At 46.0% G+C, this 27,027-nt stretch overlaps 1 protein-coding gene across 5 annotated transcripts in view; it reads right to left on the minus strand.

Annotated features, from left to right (window-relative positions):
- hhatlb (hedgehog acyltransferase like, b) overlaps positions 1-26,655 on the minus strand; it is an 85,473-nt gene extending 58,818 nt beyond the window's left edge. For 2 of the 5 annotated variants that reach the window (XM_078536630.1, XM_078536650.1), the window contains exons 1-2: positions 20,295-20,397; positions 3,905-4,048 (exon numbers count right to left, since the gene is read on the minus strand). In XM_078536630.1, coding sequence (XP_078392756.1) covers positions 3,905-4,010 — 106 coding nt within the window. In that variant the 5' untranslated portion in view covers positions 4,011-4,048; positions 20,295-20,397. Of the gene's footprint in view, positions 1-3,904; positions 4,049-20,294; positions 20,398-26,531 lie in introns of those variants that run through there. The other 3 variants (XM_078536637.1, XM_078536644.1, XM_078536649.1) reach the window with 3 other exon arrangements.
- Positions 26,656-27,027: the final 372 nt, after the last annotated feature.

Raw genomic sequence — 27,027 nt, forward strand, 5'->3', positions numbered from 1 at the left:
CACTTGTTCACAAATGTTTCAGGAACTTGTTAAAACACTTTGGGATCTGAATTCCTCTGGATGTTATTTTTGCAGCATAGTTTAGTGCAATTGTCTTATTTTAGTTCTCCCATTGCAACATAAATTGTCTGTATTAGCTAGCGTACTAAAATTAGTGTGAGGTGATGAATCCCTTGGGAACACTATAATTTCACGTAAACACAGTTCCAACTGCAAGTGCCACAGGTAAATGCAACTTTGAGCTGCTGATTTATAAGAGGAGACAGCCTGGGGCAATTATTAAAAAAAAAGCCAATCACACTGCCAAGCAGTTCCTTCCCCGGACCATGTACTGTCCAGTCAATCAGGAGCTTTGCCAAATTGCTCACCTAAAAAGTTCTACTGTTAGATGTGATTCAGCGATTGGGCAGCACTTACTGAACAGCCCTGAGTGCGTTAATAACTACGCCAACAACCAATTGAGGATAATCAGTCGAGCTTGTGATGTGGCTCATTTACATTCAAGTGACACACATTCATACGCAGGGGCCCGTTCTCTGCAAACAAAAGGAATATGTTCAAGCCGCGTGTCTTTTTTGAACTACCCAGGAGCTTAAGGAACCAATAGTTCCCTGTTGCTTTCTCCACGGTAACCCATCAGCCAGAGTCAACTTGCCAACCAATCAGCATCCTTTCCTCCTGCAGTATAAATTGTTGTGCTTGTTTGAAATTTGGCATTCTTGCATTTGTCCTGATGAGTGCAACATGAAAACCTTTGAACACATGTCTCTCTTTTCAGCAATATTCACCTAAAAGGCTGTGGATGCCAGTTCAGTTGAACTTGGCAACATTGTCAGGAAGGTATAATAATTTTCCTAATGTTATTTGAATTTATTGTAGAGTAATAGTGGGGCCTGTGTTTATGGGTCTATGTTTGTCTGTGTGTGTGTGTGTGTGTATGACTGACTTAAATGAATCAAAGGCAGCTGAAGGTTTTGATGTACCAGAAGATAAGCTACATTTGAAATGTTAAGTAGGTTTTTATAGGTGTAAAGGGAACATTTGAATTTTTAAATAAATCAGTCCAGCTAGAATTCAAAAGAGGGCGTGAAATGTTTCACCTAGCCAGAAGTTAAGAGACAAGGTGTTTATTTTTCCCGAAGATTGCTAGTAGAATTGGTACTATAATAGATTTTTTATTATTAGAGAGGTAAAGTCCGAAGACAGCGAAACAATGGGAGTTTGCATTCAAAGGGGAAAATATGTATAAAGGAGGGAAGGCTGTGTGTAAGGTCAGGCACTCTAAGATCTAACAAGTGTGAAAAGCCTCCAGCGTCTAAGCCTCGAGCTGCCGTCTACAAAGAACTGAAGTTAAGAAAACTCACTTTGAATCTGACTGTTTCAGGTTAGTGTGTGTTACTTTGCCTGGGTCTGTTTAAAATCTGTGTGTCTCACTGTTGCCTTAACCAAAGTGTAGATCAGCTGCAATCTAATTGAATAGTGGAAGGGATTGGAGGGAACAAATGGCCTGCAGGCACCTACTCTTCAGAAGAAACGTTCTGCCTAACTGCCCCCAATAGGTAATGAAGCAACCCTCTACCGCACACGCACATGTTCTCCTTCCCCCAGACACGCCAGTAGCACAACAGCTAAGATGCTCCTGCTGGTGTCTGATCTCCATCTCTGTCCCGGTCCTACAAGCCTCCTCTCCTCAGCTCAGCCCAGACAGCGAGCTCACTGGGAACACGTCGTACAGACCGTCAGAGTCCAGGCCCGGCAGGCTCATGTGCCCATGGGTGGAGTCATCACATAAAAGCTCCTGAAATATCTTCTAAATGTGTTGACAACCCAGAGTAGGTCTGGCACGAGTGAGACGTGCTCTTTTTAAGACTGCAGCAGTAGAGGACACACAGTGGATTCCAGCTGAGTGCGGGTCATCCACAAGCTACCAGATTCGAGAAACAGAACAAAAGAGGTGAGAAATGGTTACAAGAGCGAGAACGTTCAGGGCCAGGAAATGTAATTTACCCAAATGATAACCCTGATGTCAAAGACAAGTCAAGGATTGGCAACAAAGCCACTGAGGATAGTATGGTTACAGGCGATGGGAAACTGTGGACATGAGGAAGAGACTTGTGACCATTCCTATTGGAGTTGGACAGATCAAAAAGGAGGTTTTGTTTTTGTTACCAACAATAAACATCAGCACTGAAGGAGTTCAAACTTTCACTAGGAGGCTGAGGAAAGAATTAAAAAAGAATTGGATTTTTTTTTTTTGCTTTATTTTTTCATGGATGTGGGCATCGCAGGCAAGGTCAGCATTTGTTACCCATCCCTAATTGCCCTTAAACTGAGTGGCTTGCTAGATCATTTCAGAGGGCATTTAAGAGTCAGCCACATTGCTGCGGCTCCGGAGTCACATGTAGGCCAGACCGGGTAAAGACAGCAGATTTCCTTACTTAAAAAAGACATTAGTGAACCAGATAGGTTTGTGTGACAATTGTGTTTTCTCACGTGTAGGCGCAGACTCGATGGGCCGAAGGGCCTCTTCTGCGCTGTGTGATTCTGTGATAACAGCTTCATGTCACCATTACTGAGACTATCTTTCAATTCCAGATTTATTAACCGAATTTAAATTCCACCAGTTACCATGGTGGGATTTAATTAATATGAATCTGGAATATAAAGCTAGTCTCAGTAATGGTGACCATGACAACAGCATTGATTGTTGCTAAAAACCCATCTGGTTCACTAATGGGAAGGAAATCTGCCTTCCTTACCTGGTTTGGCCTACATGTGACTCCAGACCCACAGAATTTTGTGGTTGACTCCTAACTGTCCGCTTTAATGACCTGGCAAGCCACTCAGTTCAAGAGCAATTATGGATGGGCAACAAATGCTGGCCCTGCTGGTGATACCCACATCCCATGAAGGAATTAAAACAAGTTTAAATTCCACCAGCTGCCCTGTGGTGGGATTTGGATCCATGTCCCCAGAGCATTAGCCTGGGTCGTGGGCCTCTGGATTACTAGTCCAGTGACAATACCACTACGTCATTGCACCAAATTCGGTTGCAGGGAGAGAGAGAGTTGTCAGAGCGTGAAGCAACAGAGTTACAGAATAAATGCATGTCTTTCTTTTTTAAAAAAATATCGAATGTCACAGGGGCGTATAGTCAGGGAGAAGTGCAAGGCAGAATGACAATTTCACCCCTGGAAGGAGGGGTGGGGGGAAGTCTTGTTGAAACTGTAGGTTTCGAGTCCCACTTTGCTAAGTGTCCAATCTGAGCAACATTGACCAGACGGATGCCCGAGCGGATGCGGCAGCCTCTAGAGGAGGAGATTGGAGAAGAGAAAATTGGAGGGAGCAGTTACCAATGAGCAGTCCCTACACTGGCAGTGAGCTGGGAGACCATCCGCCCACCTCCTCAATTGCAGGGTGTCAGGCAAGGGAGGTGGAGAGGAAAAATGAGAAGAATTGGTATTATAAAATTAATGGTCAACTGTGCTTGAATTTCGAGTTGAGGTACAGGTCAGCCCGAGCTAATTGAATGGTGGAATGGCTCAATGTCCAAATGGTCTAATTCTGTTCCTATGTTTTGGATACGGAGTTTCAGTGACACGACTTGGAGAGGCTTTGTAAGGGACTCACGAAGGTTTGCTGGCACTATCCAATTCCTATTAGCTCCCTCTGCAACTTTACACAGCGTTAACAGTACAGAAACATGTTGTTTGGTCCAATCGATGCCAATGTTTGTGCTCCACACCTGCCTCTTTCATATCCACATACCCTTCTATTCCTGGGACTAAACTATTAAGGCACATGGAAATAGTCACTTTGAGCAGAGGGGGAGGTTGGTGGGGGAAGAGGGAGAAGCAGGAGAAATGATAAATGAGTGTTGATCGATCAGCCTTCTCCCTGTTACCTGTCGAAGCTTCACAGACCCAGCTTGCTGCCCACAGAATGGCCAGGGATAACACCAGGGCGTAAAGGCACAGTTCCACCTTGGGTAACGCAGTCTTAAGACCCATGTCTGCAGATCACTGGCTCCGGGAAAGGAAGAACACAACTGGGGTGAGGGAGGGAGGAAAGAAAGAAAGAAAAGGAATCATAAACTAGAGCATGATTGAAAGCAACACATACCACCACAGGTTTTCACTCTCTGGCACTCTGCTTTTTAAATCTAATTTGCAGTCCTTGAATTAGCGCTGGCAATGATAGAATGCATTAAGCGTTTGTTCCCTGTTGGGATTCCTCTGACCATTATTTTAATGGTGGGTTAAGCCATTTTAAATAAACAGGTTAACATCTGTGCTGAAACAGTGAGAGGAGGTCTGACATATGACTTCATTAAATTTCTGTTGCTTAGTATTGCCAGGAGTGAATTGTAGGCTTGTGTACACACACACTCCAAGCAGCTTCCCCCACCCCCCCACTACTCCACTGAGGCACCTTTAAAGGAGCATTAAGTGCAGCCTTTGCAGCACAACTGGTGTGACCTCATGCTGGAATTTGCAACCTTATTTGCATTCCATCAGCTCGTCAAGACATCCACACTTCCATCTAGGTTCAGAACCAGACAGAATCATATTTAGCTCTGTATCACATCTCAGCCAACTAACTGACCCATTGGCCCATAGCCTGGTCTTGCTGAAAGATGCACCACAGCAATCCTCGTGTAATATCTCTCTGCGGAGAAAGATCAGGCAGGCAAAGGACAAAGAATCCTAACTCCACACACGATGCCAAGTCAAAACATAGGGGGCCGCCAATGGGATAATCGGACAGAAGCCCCACGGCTAGTGCCTTCAAATAAGGTCAAAGAATTGGTCAAAGATCATCAAATCTACCAACATTATTAAAAATTCATTCACGGGACACAAGTGTAGCTGCCAAGTGAATTACCCTCGAGAAGGTGATGGTGAGCCACCTTCTTGAGCTGCTGCAGTCCATGTGGTGTAGGTATATCCACAGTGCTGTTAGGGAGGGAGATCCAGGATTTTGACCCAGCGACAGTATGGGAATGGTGATATAATTTCCAAGTCAGCATGTGGCTTGGAGGGCAATTTCCAGGTGGTGGTGTTCCCATGTGTCTGCTGCCCTTGTCCTACTAGGGTGGTCGTAGTCGTGGGTTTGGAAGGTCCTGTTGAAGGAGCCTTGGCAAGTTGCTGCAGTGTGTCTTGTATATGGTACACAGGGCTGCAACAATGCACTATTCATAGATGGAATGAATGTTTAAGGTGATGGGCAGGGTGATGATCAAGTGGGCTGCTTTGTTCTGGATGGTGGCGAACTTTGAGTGTTGTTGGAGCTGCACTCATCCAGGCAAATGGGGAGTATTCCATCACACTCCTGACTTGTGCCTTGTAGATGGTGGAAAGGATTGCAGAGTCAAGAGAAAGTTACTCACTAACACCTACAAAGCCTCTGACCTGCTTTTGTAGCTACAGCATTTATATGGCTAGTCCAGTTCAGTTTCAGGCCAAGGATGTTGACAGTGAGGGATTCAACGATGGTAATTCTGTTGAATATTAAGGGGAGATGGCTAGATTCCTTCTTGATGGAGATGGTCATTGCCTGGCACTTGTGTAACACAAATGTTACTTGCCACTGATCAGCCGAAGCCTGAATGTTGTCCAGGTCTTGCTGCATGTGGGCACCTAGTATCTGAGGAGTTGCAAATGGTGCTGAACTCGGTAGGAGTGACCACTGCACACAGTCATTGTAGAGACAAAGTCCCGCCTTCACAGTGAGGATACCCTCCATCGCATTGTGTGGCACTACCACCGTGCTAAATGGGATAGATTTCAAACAGATCTAGCAACTCAAGACTGGGCATCCATGAGGCGCTGTGGGCCATCAGCAGCAGCAGAATTGTATTCAAACACAATCTGTAACCTCATGGCCCAGCATATCTCCTACCCTACCATTACCATCAAGCCAGGGGATCAACACTGGTTCAATGAAGAGTGCAGGGGGGCATGCCAGGAGCAGCACCAGGCATACCTAAAAATGAGGTGTCAACCTGGTGAATCTATAAAACAGGACTACTTGTGTGCCAAACAGCATAAGCAGCAAGTGATAGACAGATCTAAGCGATTCCACAACCGACGGATCAGATCTAAGCTCTGCAGTCCTGCCACATCCAGTCGTGAATGGTGGTGGACAATTAAACAGCTCGCTGGAGCAGATGGCTCCATAAATATCCCTATCGTCAACGATGGAGGAGCCCAGCACAGCAGTGCAAAAGATAAGACTGAAGCATTCACAACTGTTGCTGTTCCTTCACTGTTGCTGGGTCAAAATCCTGGAACTCCCTTCCTAACAGCACTGTGGGTGTACCTACACCACATGGGCTGCAGCGGTTCAAGAGGGCAGCTCACCACCACCTTCTCAAGGGCAACTAGGGATGGGCAATAAATGCTGGCCTGGTAAGCGAAGCCCACATCCTGTGAATGAATTTTTAAAAATTGCACATGTTCGCTGACGACTGCACATGTGCAATCATCAGCGAACATCCTCACTTCTGACCTTATGACGGAAGGAAGGTCATTGATGAAGCAGCTGAAGATGTTTGGGCCTGGGACACTGAGGAACTCAGGCAGTTATTAGATCTAACTCCAGTATTTGCCTTCCTGATGGATGAAGTTACTTTATTGTATCTGTGGATATGGAGACTTTTTGAATTGCACGCTAAAAAGTCATCTGCGATTGTGGACATCCCCAGTCAGCAACATCAAGAAATTAAACATTTCCTTCAAAAGCTTGATCTCAGGGCCTCAACATTAGAATAATTAGCCATTCCCCTGGCCGGTGTCCCCACTAACTGGCAGGATCGTGGGTAGCTTGAAGGAGAACTTGTAGGTGATGATCTCATGCATCTGCTGCCCTTGTCCTTCTAGGTGGTAGAGGTCTCGGGATTTGAAGGTTCTGTCAAAGGAGCCTCAGTGAATTGCTGCAGTGCATCTTGTAGCTGGTACACACTGTTGCCACTGTGCGTCGGTGGTGGAGGGGGTGAATGTTTGTGGAAGGGATGCCAATCAAATGGGCTGCTTTGTCCTGGATGGTGTCAAGCTTCTTGAGTGTTGTGGGAGCTGCATTCATCCAGGCAAGTGGGGAGTATTCCATCACACTCCTGACTTGTGCCTTGTAGATGGTGGACAGGCTTTGGGGAGTCAGGAGATGAGTTACTCTCTGCAGAATTCCTAGCCTCTGAGCTGCTCTTGTAGCCACAATATTTATATGGCTCGTCCAGTTCAATGATTTACCATTGACCAGAAACTAACTTTTATAGCACATTCAATTGTCTGATAACACTCTGCATCAAAAAGTTTCTCCTCTACTCCATCCTAAATTTCTTGTGCTTAGCCTTGTGTCTAAATGCTCACAAGTCTGTTCACTATCTACACTGCCCCTCTCCAACATCATCTTAAACTTCATCAAATCACCCCACAGCCCCATTTGTTTCAGCCAACAGGGTACCTAACACAATCCCTGATATATCAGTTTTTATTTGTTTATTCATAGGATGTAGGCATCTCTGGTAAGGCCAGCATTCATTGCCCATCCCATGGAGAGTCACTTTGAATGCAGCTTTCTAGGCCATTTCAGAGGGCATCAACCATATTGCTGAGAGTCTGGAGTCACATGCAGACCAGACTATGTCAGGGAAGGAAATTTGCCATCCTTAACAACATTAATGAACCAGATGGGGTTTTTTTTAAATAAAAAGACTACCCAGTAGTTTCATGGTTACTGATACTAACTTTTGAATTCCAAATTTTAATGAACTAATTAAATTTAAATTCACCAGCTGCTGCGATGGAGGTTGAACTTGGGCTCCTAGAGCATTAGGGTTTTAAAAATTTTATTTAGTTGTCATTCTTTTATATGTAGTTTTCTTTAAATGAGCGAGCAACGTACCTGAAATGAATTTCCGTATGGACAATAACATTGAAATGTAATTGAATTTATCCAGGTCTATGGGTTACTAGCCCAGTAACATAACCAATATACAACAGTACCTTTCCAAATTAGTCCCAAGGTATGTGCAATCTCCCACTCTCAGTGGATAAAAGAACATGTCTTCATTTCTAGAAGGCTCGCATTTCCTTACAGAAGGCTGTAGAGGCCAGGTCATTGAGTTTATTTAAGACTGAGATAGATAGGTTCTTGATTGGTAAAGGGATCAAAGGTTACGGGGAGAAGGCGGGAGAACGGGGTTGAGAAACTTATCAGCCATGATTGAATGGCGGAGCAGGCTCGATGGGCCGAATGGCCTAATTTCTGATCCCATGTCTTATGGTCTAAGCCTCTCCACGATGATGACAATGTGAACAGCAGGGCCCCAAAGTATGACACAGGCTTTACAGAAGGCTTGAGTTTGTGAACGTGACATGCATCACATTTCTCTCGAGTGATCACTTCGCTGCCAGCTACTTTTTCAGGCACTCCTATTTGTCACTTCTCTTCAGCACAATCTGGATTCGTCGGCCAAGTATTCACCATGATTGGGAACGTCACAGAACCTCTCAGTGCATCCATAAAGCAACACTGCTGTCAGGAAAAGTGGTTAAGAATTAAGATTTCTTGTTTAGTCGAAGGCAAACAATAGCTGTGGGCTTGAGTGAAGGCAAATTCGTTGCTAAGATAATTGCTCCCATTATTTATTTGTCAAGGTACCTTCGTCCCTTGAGTAATGAATGCCGTTTCCATCTTTCCAAACACCCAGGTTTTAGATTAATGCCGCAACAGTGGTTATCACCGAATAAAACAATTAAAATATACTTTAACTCAAACACCAGCGATGGTATTCTTCGGCTTGACTCAATGACTAACTTTAGATTTCAGCACAGTACCGAATCACATCATCTTAAAGAACTAGCCTTTACATAGCTCATTTGCATATTTTAAAATATAGGATTAATTAATTATAAGAATGGCCAGTGAATCTGTGCCAGTAGATGTTTGTTCAGGAATATAATTCGATACGGTATTCATATTATATGTTCGATATTTTCAATTAAAATACTTATTAAAATCGGCCAATTTTTTTTGGTCAACAAGAGTAAAATTCCAGTGATGTAATTCTCTGTCAGGCTTCCCTTTTTAATCCTGCGCATTTTACACAAAGACACACTATATGACAACCAAGTTGCTGATTCACCTCCAGGATCTGCAAGGGCTCATAGTTTCAGCAATTTACCAGTCCTCTATTGCTGAGTATTTTGCGTTGTGAGTGTTTAGAAAGCCTGCAGAGGATAAGGTGAGGTACAACACAAAGACAGCTTTTCCAACAGCAGACCACAAGTCATCTTCCTTTCCTTTATTCTTTCATGGGATGTGGATGCCACTGGCAAGGTCAGCATTTGTTGCCCATCCCTAATTGCTCGGTGTGGTTTGCTAGGCCATTTCAGAGGGGCAGTTAAGAGTCACATGTAGGCCAGACTGGGTAAGGACAGCAGATTTCCTTCCCTAAGAGGAACGAGTGAACCAGATGGGTTTTTAACAACAATCTGATATTAGCCACCAGTGCTAAGACTAGCTTTATATCCCAGATTTTTAATTTTTAAGCTGCTGTGATGGGATTTGAACCCATACCCCCACTGCATTAGCCTGGGCCTCTGGATTTCCAGCTCAGTGGCATTACCACTAGACCACCAACTCCCCATAAAAGGTGCCCATGAAACTGAGACTAGGTTACAACTCAATTTTATTTTTTAAATTCCACCAGCTACCATGGTGGGATGTGAACTCATACCCCCAGAGGATTACCTGTCTAGGTGACATTACCATGACACCACGGTCTCCCCTTTCTCTAACAATCCCTGTCGATGATCTGTTACCAGCATCACTGTTGCTAATATTGTTGGTTACAAATCAAATCAGAACAAAGCAGCCCTCTTGATCGGGACCCCATCCACCATCTTAAACATTCAATCCCTCCGCCACCAATGCACAGTGGCATCATGTTTACCATCTCCAAGATGCAGTGCAGCAACTCACCAAGGCTTCCTTCAATGGCACCTTCCAAACCCACGACCTCTACCATCTAGAAGGACAAGGGCCGCAGATAGATGGGAACACCACCACCTGGAAGTTCCCCTCCAAGCCACTCACCATCCTGACTTGGAAATATATCGCCGTTCCTTCACTGTCGCTGGGTCAAAATCCTGGAACTGCCTCCCTAACAGCACTGTGGGTGTACCTACACCACATGGACTGCAGCGGTTCAAGAAGGCAGCTCACCACCACCTCCTATGAACAAATATTTTAAAAATCATGCAAGTAGCATCTTAACAGTTTAATGGGAATTTAGTTTTAGTCCTTGTAGGCATTGTTTGCCGAAAGGTGTTGGCAATAGTGTTGAGACTACCCAGGTTAAGATCGCAAGTTAATGTTTTTGAGGTTTCCCCCTCTTTGTCCTCCTCTCCCACTTTGTAGCATTTGGTGGGCAACTATGTCCCATGCCATCCTCCTCCATTGCCTCGCCTATGTTAGGTAGCTCAGTGGAACCTCCATCGTGTGCGTCCACTCCAATGTGTTCAAAACGCAGCCAGTGCATCTGCAACAATGGAATATAGGAACAGGGGTTGACCATTAAACCTCGAGCCTGTTCTTCCATTCCATGCAATCATGGCTGATTTGTAATCCAAATCCAAACCCCTATGTCCACCTGCACCCCATCTCCCTTATGGGTCAAAATCCTGGAACTCCCTCCCTAACAGCACTGTGGGTGTACCCACACCACAGGGATTGCAGCGGTTCAAGGCGGCAGCTCACCACCACCTTCTCAAGGGCAATTAGGCATGGGCAATAAATGCTGGCCTTGCCACACTCTGAATGAATTAAAAGAAACACAACACAGTGGTTCTCAAACATCTTTGGTTGAAGGACCCCTTTCAAGTAGATTAGTAATCATGGAACCCCAGCCCCCAACCCACCATCCAGGAGAAAGGATTGTTGGTGGCAGGACAGAGGAGCGTAGGAGCCTGGGAAGGGTGGATGGTGGGGGTGTGAAGCAGGAGCCTGGGGAAAGGGGTTGGAAAATAGGAGCACAGAAAAGGGAGAGAAGGAGCCCATGGGGCGAGGGGGGGAAGCATGACCCCAAGGGAAAGGGGATAGAAAGCAAGGACCTGGGGATTGTGGGAAGGATCCTGGGATGGGGTGGTGGGGGGTAGAATAGAAATCTGGACAGCAGGGGTGGGCCTCAGTGGGGGTATAGGGATTTGAAGGAAGTAGAAGAGGAGCGATGGGAGAGCACATGCACGGGCTGGGGGTGGGGGGAAACAGAGCACACGCCTCTCTCCATCATTCACTCGCCTACTCTTGACCATGGGAGAGTCACCTACCCACAAGGCCGGCCCTAATTCACAAATCAGAGTTTTAACTCTTTCGAGTACAATCACAGTTCTTGGTTTCCGGGAGTGGGATATGAACCGACAACCCTCTGATTCAAAGGCGAGGGTGCTATGAACTGAGCCACAGCTGACACCTCAATTCTTTCGAGTTATCAACAGTCACAGATTGCAACTCTTTTGAGTACAATCACAGTTCTTGGTTTTCCGGGAGTGGGACATGAACCCACAACCCTCTGATTCAAAGGCGAGGGTGCTATGACTGAGCCCATTGCTTTAATACTCCTGGTTAATAAATATCAATCTTAGATTCAAAGTTAACAAATGACCTAATAATTGCCAATTAACTGCCACTTGCAGAATAGAGTTCCAAACTTCTTTGCATATAGAAGAGTCTCCCAAGTTCACTCCGGAAAGATCTGGTTCCAATTCCAAGGCCGTATCCCCTAGTTCCATACTCCATAACCAGTGCAAACTGTCTCTCTACCCACTTCATAGATTCCCCTTAATACCTCGATAATGTCCATCCAATCACCCAAACCAACCTTCAAATTCCAGGGGATATAATCCACATTAATGTAATCCTTCCATGGAATTCAAAACTTCTTTCAACCAGCCTCTCCTACCATCGATGCCTCATCTACAGGATGCCCCTTGGCAACACTGCCTGCAAACAGGATAGTCGTCATGGATTGGTTGGTTTGTGTTTGGTATACCCTCTGTGATATGCTTCCACATGTACCCAGGCGTCACTCAGTCAATTCACCACTTTCCTTGATTCCATAACCAACTCGTTGCTGCCAGACCGCTCGCCTGACGGGAAGTCACACATGAATCAAAACGGCCTCCAACAGATCCTGACCTATCCTGCAACCTCTGCTCCTTTGCTCTTTCATCCCTAGCTGCAGAGTCCTCTGCAATCCAGGTGTCTTATCTATACCTGCATCAAGGCTACATTCTACCATCTCCATGATATGGTCTCCCTCCACCCCACCTCAGCATGACTGCCACTGAACGCCTTCCCCACTTTTCTCGCCTCCATTCTAAATTCCTCCCGTAATTTTCCCGTCCACAAAGATCAACATGTTCAAATTTCAGACGCATATATCCTGTCACAATGTCCTATTGCTTGCCCTAGTTGCCCTACGCCAATTCCTCATTATCCAGTGCATAGAATTTAAGATCTCCACCTCCATGGCTATTCCACCCCAGTAATTACAACCCCATCAGCGATCTTTATTCCAAATCTATTTTTTTTTTTTAGACAGCTTGTCCTTCTTGGCAGCATCTTCAGCCATACAATTCTTTGGAATTCCCTCGCTAAATGTTTCTGTTGCTTCACTGCTCTCCCGGCTTTAAAACATTCATCAAACCCAACTTTTCAAATATGCTTTTGGTCACGTGTCCACCACTAAACTCGCTCTGCCCCACCCCCCCTTCCCTCTCATCACCCCTCCTCCTCCTGATAGAACACAAACTTATCTCCAACTCCGCTTTTCTCCAGAGCCCTGCTTTCTCCACTCAGATCCGTGCTCATCCCTTCTACAATTACACCTGAATCTCTCCAGTTACAATTTCGGTCTCTCCCATGACACCGCAATGGCGCCAACCGCAATTAAGAACTACACTCCCTGTAACTGAGGTGAATTGTCCCTCCTTGTTCATCTCAATGTCTCTGTATCTTTTGAACCAGTTAACCTCCATCTTACTCCAATGTCTCTTCTGCAATTCAGCGCATGGATATATTAGCTCCCAGCCCTCCAACATCTCAAACTTAACCCCATTGTGGTAAACTCCTCCAATCCTACAACCACCAAATTCTCTGTGCCTGACACATTGTCCCTTTGTGTACCTTACTTCCTTTCACCCCTTAATTGGTGCCGTGCCTTCAACTGCCCAGGCACCAGGCTCTGGAAGTCTTCCATAAACCTCTTCCATTTCCTTCTTCCCCTTGAAGACACTTCCTTGGCCAAACTATTAATCAGGTTGGAACATGTGAAGCGATGGAGCCAAGCTATTGGTCGGTGATTCTTTAGTATTAAACAGATGCATTAATAAAAATGGTGGAAATAAGCTGTGCGTAGGTTGGAGAGAAATGGATGCTAGTCACAGGAAAGAACGTGGTATAATGCTGAGCTTTGTACAGAAAGCAAGACTAATCAGAACTTAGTTGGAATGTTGTAAACAGGATGGACTAATATCTCAGCTAGGGCCATTAATCTCTCCACGGCCATTAACTAACAAGGACACCATATATCTCCAGTGTGGAGATATGAGCCCTTTGTGTTGTATCAGCTGCACCTGATAACCCCCGAGTACAAAACAGATGATAACAAAGGGTTAGAAGATTTTTTATTTTTATTTTGTGGGATATAGGCTGCCCAACCCTAATTGCCCTTGAGAAGGTGGTGAACCACCTTCTTGAAAAGCTGCAGTCCATATGCTGTAGACACATCCACAGAGCTGTTAGGGAGGGACTTCCAGGATTTTGACCCAGCAACAAAAAAAGGAACGGCGATATATTTCCAAGTCAGGATGGTGTCTGGCCTGGAGGGGAACTTGCAGGTGGTGGTGTTCCCATGCACCTTCTAGATGGTAGAGGTCCCAGGTTTGGAAGGTGCTGTCAACGGAGCTTTGGTGAGTTGCTGTGGTGCATCTTGTGGATGGTACGCCCTGTTGCCATTGCACGTCAATGGTGAAGGGACTGAATGTTTAAGTTGGTGCATGGGATGCCAATCAAGTGGGCTGCTTTGTTCTGGTTGGTATCGAGCTTCTCGAGTGTTGTTGGAGCTGATCCCATCCAGGTAAGTGGAGAGTATTCCATCACACTCCTGACTTATATCTGTGCAAGCTGGGACATTGGGTACATGGCAACTCTGTAATCGGGCAATGGGATTTGGAAGCAAGCCCGTAATTTTTGAGCCTTACCAGACCCGTCTTTGAATAGAAAGGAAGGTTGTGTGTGACAGAGAGAGCGAGAGAGTGTCATTTAGCATCCCTATGCCAATGCATGCTGAGACTCTGATGAACAATAAAGACTTAAAAATAACCATTGAGCAACACACAAAGTCAGATTAACAATTCACCCCAACACCATCATTCTCATGTCAACATCCAGCTTTTCCTCATGATTCTGTGAAGCACCCAAGCCTGTTTATCATCTTAAAAGATGCGAAGTAAAATTGTTATTGTTATTGTCTCTAATATATTGATGTGATGTGTCTAGTGTGTGGGTGAAGAGAGTTAGCATACTTTCCGCTTGTGTGTTTGCTTCTTATTTTCAGCCCACGCACCTGGCTAACAGCAAAGTGAAAAAGAGAGCCAGACGTGTCTCTCTGACAGTATACAGCCTCTCCGTCGAAAAGTCCTCAGCGCTGCCTCCTCGTGGTGATACACGGAAACTAGGTCCCTCTCCGCCTTAGGCAAAAGCTTCAGAGGAACCTGGATGAGGTTTGGCTTCCAGACACGCAGTGTGCAGGTCCACTAGCATGTGGACACCCTCTGGCACTCACGAACCAAATTCCCAGCCACGGGCGAATAGCTTCACTGCCTTGTGAATACCTCAGGAGAGTTGAACGCAAAGAGGCTAAATCCTGACAAAAAAATCTGGTGTGTAGTCCAAAGACGGACTGATGCCTCAATATACCATCTTTCTGGCAACTCCTGCAAATCAAGCCAAATGTAGTGTTTTGCATGCCTTTGGACTCAAACAGGGAGGTCGAGAAGGGGAGCCTGACGTTCCGGCAGGCCAGGGTCTCCATAAATTTGTGTCAAAGAGAGAACAGTCCAGTTTCGCTTCAGAGCATTAACACAACATGGGTGACAGCAGTTACGAGTGACAAGCTCAACTCGAATGGCACAGAGAACAGGCGCTACAGACTGTCTCCAACCTTTATGCACCATTGGTCAGCCACTACCCAACTCCAGCCCCCAACTAGTAAGGTGCTGACCCATCAGGGTCCATCTGCTTCAATGGAGCTTGGAGCTTAGAGTCTCTGCTCCACAAGCGATTGGAATCCATCACACCAGACAAACAAGCAAAACAAATGAAAAGAAGAAAGATGCCAATTCTTCGACTGACAAGCTGGAACATCAGAACCACGTGCACGGGATTGACAGACAACTTGCAGCTGGTCAACAACTGTGATCGACCTGGATTTGATCGGCTGGGAAAGGTTCAGAGGAAACGCGTGCAAGGTGCGGACTTTGCTGTAAGGAACTCACTACTCTCAATGATAGAAACCCTCCCACAAATGGTTCAGAACATGTTTGCTCCATCCGCCTCTCAACTGAAACAAGGCCAGTCAACGTGATGGAGAGGTGGGCAGAGGGTATACACGTTCTTTCAGAACAAATCACACCATAAGGTGTCCTGGAGACACCCAAGATCGGCTGGATCTGATCATCACCAGGGGTGATTCTCTGAACACGCACCACGACTCTGGGTGTGATACAGATCACACCTTGGTGTGCACCAGGGTTAGGATACAACCCTTGGGGCCTTTTCATTCAAAGCAGAAATGTTGCCCTCATATCAACATCAGCCACACTGCCTACCCTGATAAAAACCAAGAGTTCCTCAACTCGATTGAACAGGCGCTCTCAGGCATTCCCGCACAGAATTTAGAAGCAAAATGGAACATACTTGGAGACACCAGCTACCATTCCGCACTGTCAGCATATGGGAAGCAAGAGCGGAAAGATGCTGACTGGTTCAGGGCTAACTTCACTGTGATGGAGCCTGTCATTGAAGTCAAGTGGCCTGTCAAAAGAGGTTGGAGCGAGAAGTCTCGAGTGCAGTAAGAGCCACTCGAAATAAAGTCCAACAAGCTCTAGGCAGTGCGCCAATGACTACTAGTTAAAACTCAGACTATCCAGATGTCCTTCGACACGTGGAATGTCAGCGGCATGTGTGATGGGATCAAAAAGGCAACAAGTCCATCAGCAAAGAAATCGGCTCCATTGAACACAAAGGCAGCGGAGGTTATCATTGACTGCAAATGAACAGTTACGGAGATGGGTGAGACACGACATTGAGCTGTACTCCAGGGAGAACTCAGTCACTGAGGAAGCTCCAGACACCATAGAAAGCCCTGCCTGTCATGGCAGAGCTGGATATCGAACCTACAGTGGAGAAGCTTAGCAAAGCTGTTGACTCGCTGTCACAGGCAAAGCTCCAGATGCTGATGCTATACCCACTTTAACTCATCAAGTACAGGAAACTGGCACTCCAGCAGCATCTGCACAAACTTCGCTGCCTCTGCTGGAGGGAGGGGGCAGTACCCCAGGATGTGAAGCTGAAGCTGCTCTTTCATGTGAGGAATGTGATGTCCTCTTTCCATGACAACATGATGGGTAAGGTCAGCTATGACAGGACAACACCGGAACCCTTTGAGATCCACCCATTGAGCTGTACTCCAGGGAGAACTCAGTCACTGAGGAAGCTCCAGACACCATAGAAAGCCCTGCCTGTCATGGCAGAGCTGGATATCGAACCTACAGTGGAGAAGCTTAGCAAAGCTGTTGACTCGCTGTCACAGGCAAAGCTCCAGATGCTGATGCTATACCCACTTTAACTCATCAAGTACAGGAAACTGGCACTCCAGCAGCATCTGCACAAACTTCGCTGCCTCTGCTGGAGGGAGGGGGCAGTACCCCAGGATGTGAAGCTGAAGCTGCTCTTTCATGTGAGGAATGTGATGTCCTCTTTCCATGACAACATGATGGGTAAGGTCAGCTATGACAGGACAACACCGGAACCCTTTGAGATCCACTGTGACGTCAAACAGGGATGTATTCTGGCACCAACACTCTTTGACATGTTCTTCTCTTTGCTGCTGTCATATGCCTTCAGGTCATCTACAGAGGGTGTCTACTAACATACCAGACTGAAGGAAAACAGTTCAGCCTTTCTCACCCGATATCCAAGATGAAGGTGCGCCAAGTCCACATCAGAGAGTTGCTCTACACTGATGATGCTGCACTAGGTTTCTACACCAAGGAACATCTTCAGCAGCACGTGGACAGACTCTCTCACCCCTGTGTAGAGTTTGGTTTGACCATCAGCGTCAGGAAGACAAAGGATGTTGCCACATCGCCATCTATCAGCATTGACAATGTGACACTGGAGGTTGTTGACAGCTTCACATATCTTGGCTCCACAATCACCAGCAATCTGTCACTTGATGCTGAAATCAACACACGTGTCGCAAAAGCTGCGGCTGTTATGTCCACTCTGAGTAAGAGAGTGTGGGACAGCAGCAGCCTGACTGAGAACACCAAACTGTGAGTCTACCAAGCCTGCGTCCTCAGCGCACTCTTCTACAGTGGTGAGACCTGGACACGATGCTCCAGGCAGGACAAGAGGCTGAACAGTTTCCACCTTCACTGTCTCAGATGTATCCTCGACATCTCGGACAGGACAAGGTCACCAAGTCAAAGGTTCTGGGAGTGTGCAACTTCCATCAGCATACCAATTCATTGCTAAACCAATGATGTTTGTGCTGGATCAGCCATATTCATCAGATGGATGACAGCCGTATACCCAAAGACCTTCTGTACGGTGATGATCTCATAGCGAAGGTATAGACGCCCAGAAGGATACCTGCAAGCAAGATATGAAGATGGCGGACATTGATACGGACAACTGGGAGACAGTCGCTGATGGAGGCTAACTGAAAGGGCGGAAACAAAAAAGTTCAGCTGGCTGAAAAGAGTTTCCCAGAGAAAAGAGGCCAGCAAATCGTGCACCTTCCCAGCACACTGTCTTCTTCTGCAACAAATATGGCAGAGACTGCTAGGCCAGAGTGGGACTCCTGAGTCACACCAAGGCAATGCGCAACACAGACCACCACAGCGCAGACCATCGTCTTACGAGATGGAAGGCTGCCACCAAAAACAGTTGAAGTTATTCCAAGAACGGAATACCAAAGTTTAGTTACTGACTGAACAACCTTTTATAAATATGGTAATGTAGTAGTTACTGTAGTCACTGGACTTGCAACAGTGCCAAACAAGCAACCCAGAAAATCCACTGAAGCGAGGAGCAAAACAGATTTGTTACATGACACCAGTAATGGGTAGCTTCATCCGCATAGCCATTCCTCACATGAGCTCCTTCCCGGAACGTCAGTACGTCTGCACATTCTTCAGCTGGACAGTTATAAAGCGGGGGAGGTGGTGGTATAGTGGTATTGTCACTGGACTAGCATTCCAGAGACCCCAGGGTAATGCTTTGGGGAACTGGATTCAAATCCACACCGCAGCAGATCAGATGGTGAAATTTGAATTCAATAAAAAAAGTCTGATGATGACCATGAAACCACTGCCGATTGTCGCAGAAACCCATCTGGGTCACTCATACCATTTAGGGAATTAGAGATGGGCAACAAATGCTGGCCTAGGCAGTGACACCCACATCCCATGAACAAATAAAAAAAAACTACCCCTGCCTAAGCCCAGGAATATTCACAGCAAGTGCACTAACTTGTCAGAGATCATTCAGCAGAGATCAAATCTGGGGCTTTCCTGCACTCTTGTGGGGTGGTTCCACAGTCAAAGACATCACTAATCCCAAATCCCACTCCAGGGAGCTTAGGCACAAAACTTTAGACTAGCACTCCAATGCAGTACTGAGGGAGTGCCGCACTGTTGGAGGCCTTTTAGAGGAGACGTTAAACCAGGGCCCCATCTTCCCTCTCAGGTGGGTGTAAAAGATCCCATGGCCCTATTTCGAAGAAAAGCAGGCGACTGTCTTGGCCAATGTTTATCCCTTAGCCAGCATCTACAAACCGGTCATCACCACACCGCTGCCTGTGGGATCTTGCTGTGCACAACTTGACCGCACGTTTCCTACATTACGGCAACGGCTACACTTCAAGCTGGGCTGCATTATGCGCAAAGCTCTCCGAGACATCCTGGGGTCCTGAAAAGTCATGCAAATATTTAGAAAGCTGATCATTCATATTCAAGGAAAAAAAGCAATTATCAATGATTCTTGATCGCAAGGACAAAAGAAATAGGACAGGAGTAGGCCATTCAGCCCATCAAACCCGCTCCACCATTCAATGAGGTCATAGTTGATCCGATTGTGGTCTCAACTCCACTTTCCTGTCTGCACCCCCCTCCCCCTATAACCACCCCCCCCCCACCCCCCCGACCCCCTTGTCGATTAAAAATCTGTCTAACTCAGCCTCAAACATAATCATTGACCTAGCCTCCACTGCTCTCTGTGGAGGCAATTCCAAGAAATTCCTCCTCATGGCCATCTTAAATGGAAGACCCCTTATTTTTAAACTGCGTCCCCTGGTTCTAGATTTCCCCCACCAGGGGAAACATCCTCTCAGCATCCACCCTGTCAAATCCCCCCCAGGATCTTAGATGTTTCAGCAAGGTCACGTCTCCCTCTTCTATACTCCAATGAGCATCTCTCTCACTGACCCAAGTCGAATCTTGTTTTTAAGATGGATTTGTGGTTGGCTTAATATTTAATTATGGCCAAATCGATACAGTACACTTTGGACCTTTGGAATAGAATCAGGGCTAAAAGCTGGGGGTTGCTGCAGTGGAAACGAATGGCCAGGTAGTCGAAGAGGGGGGTGGGGGAACAGCACAGTCAGTGCCTTTGCCTATTTTAAGAGATTGTAGCGTCTCTCGCCAGCTGCAGCAGCGACACTCAAATAGCCTTGGGGGTGCACGGTTCGAAACTCGCCCCCGAATAATTTGCGGGCGATTTTCCCCCTCGCCATTTAGAAGCATTACGGGTCCAAAAAAAAAAGCTGCTTAGTCTATTCTGTAAACATGCAAACCGAAACAGAGAGAGACAGAGAGAACTGCAGGCAGTCGGAATGCTTTGCAAGCCCATGCTTATAGAGTGGCGAGGCACTTGCTATTTGGCATCGATTTTACAATGCAGCAGTTTGCAGATTTTTATTTTTAAAGTTCCTACATTGCACTGACCTTGAATCCAGTACGTTAGCAAGAGGAGTCTCACTCACACACCTTGGGAGGTGGGAACACTGGAAGTTTTTGTACCTAACTGAAAATTTGCCTCAGGTCTCACTCATGCCTTCGTCCCAATGATTTGTTTTTTGTTTGCTGATAGGGTCAGACCCCCGGCTGCGCTGCAGAAGTGTGAGGAGCAGCGGATTATTTTTAAATGCAGCCCAGCACAGGAACTTGGCTCATCCCGCCCCGCAGCTGTCCATCAAACACTCCTGCGTTCAGCAGTTCCAGGAGAGAAGGGGACAGATTCCTTCAACCATCCACCCATTCCCAATCTCACTCCCCGTGAAAGCACGAGAGACACACGATAAACAGCAAATGGGTTCCACATCTTCATCAATTGCCAAATTCCCCACGTTGTCTGCCTGCCTTGTGTCCTCACAGTCACTTAAGTATGGGATTACAGCACTGAAGGAGGCCAGTCAGCCCATCGTGCCTGTGCCATCTCTTTGAAAGAGCTATCCAATTAGTCCCACTCACTCTGCTCTTTCCCCCATAGCCCTGCCAAATTTTTGCCCATCACCTTTTGAAAGTTATGACTGAATCTGTTTCCAGCGACCTTTCACTTGATCGCAAGTGGTACAACTTCTATGTACTGTGCAGGTTTGGAATTGACCAGGCAATTTCTGGTTTGATCTCTTCCTTGTTAAAGGGCCAAGCTCTTAATTAATTGCTTGATGAGCCTTTTATTGCTGAACACAACACAATGATGTAGAGCATGTCAGCCTTGTGTCCGTCAGATCCTCCTCCTCCTCCAGGCACCATGACCCTAAGAGGGCGTTTCCAACCATAGAATGCCATTGGATTGGTCCCTGATCATGCTTGGCAAAAGCACCAAAGTGGTTTGCTATTGCCTTCAGCTGTATGGCTGACCAGGAAACTCTCCTGCCCTTACCGCCTGCCATCTGGCGTATCGGAAGGATTTACAGGCTGATAATCAACCTGTTTGGCTGTATTGTAAATGCACCTTCAGTGGCCATCACATCCTGGAATTGGACTTGAACCTCGAACTTCTGACCCAGAGGTAGACACGCCCACAAGACCTTCGGGTCTGACAGAGAGGTGATTGGGAAAAAAAAACCTGCTTCAAGTTTTTTTTCTCTTTAAACAGTATCCCTTTAAAATTTACTCTTAAAAAATGAATCCAGAGCCATGCCTAGAAAGAGGAACTTGTTTAACGAGGCTTGTTTTAGTAAATATCTTTGTTTGGCAAGTGTATTAGAGGTTACAGAATCAAGGTGGATAGGTGGAGTTAAGATACAGATCAGCCATGATCCTATGGAACAGCAGAACAGGCTTGAGGGGCAGAATGGCCTCCATCTGATTCTATGTGACAAAAAGCAATTTCACAAAAAGTGCTCATTGGCACAACAGGTGCCAACTGATGGATCCCAAATTTTCCCACCCACCTTCTCACCCTATCCCTTGTGTAACAACTTGTCTCTGTTGTCTACTTCAATGACCTTTCCAAAGTAAGACAGATTTGTATTTATACAGTATCTTTCACAACCTCGGCAAATTCCAAACTTCTTTACAACATATGGAAGACTTTTGAGGTGCAATCATGGCAGCCAATTTGCATACAGCAAGCTCCCATACAGAGCAATATGATAATGACCAGATAGTCTCGTATTTATTGCACAAGATTGAGAATATAAAATGTGGAATGGGAAGAAACCATTAGGCCATGAAAACTTCTAGTCCTCAGGATCAACGATATATTCATGGACATTATAAAAATAACAATACCCCTATCTAGTTCCCCCTCATTTTTTTAAAATTCTTTTAATAAACAGTAACTTATATGGTATCTTTTAGACTGGAAACATCCCAAGGTACTATCGCCAAGTTTGCAGGTGACACAAAAATAGGTGGGAAGGCAAGCGGTGAGGATGACACAAAGAGTCTATAGAGGGATATAGACAGGTTGAGTGAGTGGGCAAAAACGTGGCAGATGGAATATAATGCAGGAAAGTTGTGCACTTTGGCAGGAAGAATAGAGGAGCTGAATATTACTTAAATTAAGAAAGACTGCAGAAAGCTGCAGCACAGAGGGATTTGGGAGTCCTTGTGCATGAATCACAAAATGCTAACAATAGGGAAAGCAAATGGAATGTTAACCTTTATTTCAAAGGGAATGGAGTATAAAAATAGGGAAGTCTTGCTAAAACTATACAAGGTACTAGTTAGACCACACCTGGAATACTGTGAACAGCTTTGGTCCCCTTATCTAAGGAAAGATATACTGGCATTGGAGGCAGTCCAGGGAAGGTTCACTGAGTTGATCCCAGGGATGGAGGAATTTTCTTGTGAGGAGAGGTTGAGTAGGTTGGGCCTGTACTCATTGGAGTTTAGAAGAATGAGAGGCGACCTTATTGAAACATATAAGATTCTTAGGGGGCTTGACAGGGTAGATGCTGAGAGGTCGTTTCCCCTTGTGGGAGAGTCTAGGACCAGAGGGCATAATCTCAGAGTGAGGGGTCACCCATTTATGTCAGAGATGAGGAGGAATTTCTTCTCTCTGAGGGTAGTCAATCTGTGGAATTCTTTACCGCAGAGGGCTATAGAGGCTGGATCGTTAAGTATATTCAAGACTGAGATAGACAGATTTTTAATCAGTAAGGGAATTAAAGGCTATGGGGAAAAGGCAGGAAAATGGAGTTGAGGATAATCAGGTCAGCCATGATCTCATTGGATGGTGGAGCAGACTCGATGGGCCAAATGGCTTACTTCTGCTCATAAGTCTTATGGTCTTATCATAAGGTCAGAAGTGGGGATGTTCGCTGATGATTGCACAATGTTTAGCACCATTCGCAACTCCTCAGATACTGAAGCAGTCCATGTCCAAATGCAGCAAGACCTGGACAATATCCAGGCTTGTGCTGACAAGTGGCAAGTAACATTCACACCACACAAATGCCAGGCAATGATCATCCCAAAAAGAGAGAATCTAACCATTGCCCCTTGACGTTCAATGGCATTACCATCGCTGAATCCCCCAAGATCGACATCCTGTGGGTTACCATTGACCAGAAACTGAACTGGACTAGACATATAAATACTGTGGCTACAAGAGCAGGTCAGAGGCTGGGAATACTGCAGCGAGTAACTCGCCTCCTGACTCCCCAAAGCCTGTCCACCAACTACAAGGCACAAGTAAGAATTGTGATGGAATACTCCCCACTTGCCTGGATGAGTGCAGCTCCCATAATACTCAAGAAGCTTTACACCATCCAGGACAAAGCAGCCGCTTGATTGGCACCACATCCACAAACATTCACTCCCTCCACCATTGCTGCACAGGTAGCAGCAGTGTGTACCATCTACAAGATGCACTGCAGGAATTCACCAAACCTCTTTAGATAGCACCTTCCAAACTCACAACCACTATCATCTAGAAGGACAAGGGCAGCAGATAGATGGGAATACCAACACTTGGAAGTTCCCCTCCAAGTCACTCACCATCCTGACCTCGAAATATATTGCCGTTCCTTCACTGTCGCTGGGTCAAAATTCTGGAACACCCTTCCTAACAGCACTGTGGGTGTACCTACACCTCTGGGACTGCAGTGGTTCAAGAAAGATAGTTCACCACCACCTTCTCAAGGGCAATTAGAGACAAGCAATAAATGCTCACCTAACCAGCGATGCCCACATCCCTTGAATGAATTTAAAAAACTCAGAACCATGAAGGGTTTTGGTACACTGAACAAGGAGAAACTGTTTTCAGTGGCTGATGTGCCTTTAATCAGAGGAGACAGATTCAAAGTAATTAGCAAAAGAACCAGGGGTAATGTTCTTCACATAGCGAGCTGTTATAATCTGGAATGCACTTCCTGAAAGGCTGGTGAAGCAGATTCAATAATAACTTTGCAATGAGAATTACTTTGAGGGGGAATTTGCAGGGTTATGGGAAAAGGAGGGCAATGGGAGTAACTGGATAGCGCTTTCAGAGAGCCAGTACAGGCACAGTGGGCCGAATGGCCTCCTGTGCTGCAAGATTTATGATTCCACCAATTGTGTGACTGCATGAGCAGCTTGACCTTGCCCTTTCTCAGCCATGTGGGCAGAGGTTGGAGGGAGAGGGCAAGGGGTCACACACATGTTACCATCTTGAGAGATGGCCCAATTACACCAAACCACTTGTACTTGTCAGTGAGCGGCAGTAAAGCAGATCTATAGCCAGTAATTAAATCTTGTTATTAGCGTTCTGGCCACAATGGGGATGATGTGCATTCAGTGAGTAATTACATAATTATGTGAAGCTTATAGATGTGAGGCTGTGATTTAAGGGTCATTCAAGGTGAGGGTTGGGTGTGTAAATTTCACAACCTTGATGGTAAACAATTCAATTCAAAGTGTGATTAAAATCATTGTACATACGATAAACATGGCTAGCGTGTTGAATGCTTGCAAAGTGTGGCTGGCTCCTCTTACCTTACCTGTCCTGTGCAGTCCATTTGATTGGCACCCCATCCACCACCTTCAACATTCACTCCCTCCACCACCAACACACAGTGGCCGCAGTGTGTACCATCTACAAGATGCACTGCAGCAACTCACCAAGGTCCCTTCGACAGCACCTTCCAAACCGGCAAACTCTACCACCTGGAAGGACAAGGGCAGCAGACACATGGGAACACCATCCACCTGTGAGCTCTCCTCCAAGTCAATCACCACCCTGACTTGGAAATATATTGCCGTTCCTTCACTGTCGCTGGGTCAAAATCCTGGAACTCCCTCCCTAACACCGCAGTGGCTGTCCTACACCACATGGACTGCAGCAGTTCAAGAAGGCAGCTCACCCTCACCTTCTCAAGGGCAATCAGGGATGAGCAATAAGTGCTGGCCTAGTCAGCAATGCCTGTGAACAAATAAATTTTAAAAAGTTTTGCCACTGAGGTGGTCAGGTTGGTACTGATTGCCCTGGATAACTGCTGTTATTGCTGCCTGCAAGGCAGTGATAGTTCAGTGCCAAACATTTGACTCCCTCCCCTGCCTGGTCTCACACAGAAGAACTTCTACCTCCTCATCAGTAAACTTGTGTCTGACAGAAATTACAACAATGATACGTATTCTTAAGAAGAAATAATTTTGATGTCATTTAAGCTCATGAAAGTCTTCAAATCATGTATGTTAGGCCCCACCTCCCTACACCTCAGGGGAAAGCTCCCAGTGATTAATCTCCATAACAGTGGAATCTTGCCAGGGTTCCTTAAAACAGGCTAACCCCAGAAACTCTGATGGAATCTGACTGGTCAGACGGACTCTGCCAGGTCCCTGCTGAAACCTGGAGAGGATCCAGAGGAGATTTACGAGGATGATCCCGGGAGGAGGGACTTCAGTTATGGTGGGGAGATTAGAGAAACTAGGATGGTTCTCTTTACGACAGAGAAGGCTCAGAGCAAGTTAACCGAGGTGTTCAAAATCACGAAGGATTTTGATAGAGTAAAGGAGAAACTGTTTCCAGTGGCAGAAGGGTTGTTATATATTTATGAGTGGGATAACCCAGAGGGATGAGTTAAAATTCCATCATGCCAGTTGGGGGTAAATTCAGTTAATTAAATAATTCTGAATAAAAAGCTAGTATTAGCAATGGCTACTGTATTGTCAATAAAAAGCTAATTGATTAACTGTAGGAAAGGAAATCTGCCATCCTACCTGGTCTGGCCTACAGGTGATTCCAAACCCAATGTGGTTGACTCTTAACTTCCCTCTGAAAGGGCCTAGTGAGCCACTGAGTCTTTCCAAAATCTACAATCCACCTGGGCTGCAGTGATTCAAGAAGGGAGGCGCGCTAAATGCTGACCTTGCTAATAGCGCCCACATCCCATGAATGAATAAAAGACCTGGGCAGTTTGCTCCCAAATAGGTATGAATAAGCACAAGTTGTTACACTTTAATGTAAATCATCCGACTAAGCACCAAAGCGCCCTTTGAAATGATTTTTGTTTAGCATCTATGCATTTACCAGGCACTGCATTGAACAAGAGTTTGGATCCTTTTCATGGGGCTGGGAGCAAGCTGACTTTCTACCCCTCATGAACAGAATACTAAACGCTTTAAACAAATGTTTCCAACCAGTATGTTTTGAGATAACAGTCACGCATTGGGTGCCCTGCATTCAGAGCTTGTGAAAAGCACCGTCCCTCTTTCTCTCTACAACTATAAAGATAAAACATAACTCCTTACCTTCACAGAGACCTGCTGGCAGTGCGAGGGTTCCACCGTGGCAGTGCAGCACCCCGCTGGCTGGAAGTGGGAGTGACATGTTTCTCGGTGCTGCAGGCAGCAACCACCCGTGTCCGCAGCACATGACCCCGAGAAGCTCAGCCCTTGCGCTGCGGCTGTGTGAGGTTCTGCGGCTCCTCACATCCCTGGTGTGAAAGTTGAACACGCCAGGACTTCACGGAACTCCGAGCCTCTTGATTGTTGCTGATTATGAGGGGGGGTGGAGCAGAGCAAATCCTGAATTTCTACATGAATGGGCACGCTGCGATTTGCTGAAAGAACGCCGCAACTTTTCTGCCAAATGCTGCTTTTTAATGCTGAATCTTAACCCGCTGCCTGCCTCCCTCAAAATCTGTTCTCTCCAATTCCCCAGTTTCACAAATCCTCTTCCCGTGCTTCAATTTCTTCAGTTAGTATTATTTTATCTCATTCTAGATATTTTTTTCAAAACCCTCAG

Source organism: Cetorhinus maximus, chromosome 3 (genome assembly GCF_964194155.1).
Source record: "Cetorhinus maximus chromosome 3, sCetMax3.hap1.1, whole genome shotgun sequence".
In the NCBI taxonomy this organism is placed as follows: domain Eukaryota; kingdom Metazoa; phylum Chordata; class Chondrichthyes; order Lamniformes; family Cetorhinidae; genus Cetorhinus; species Cetorhinus maximus.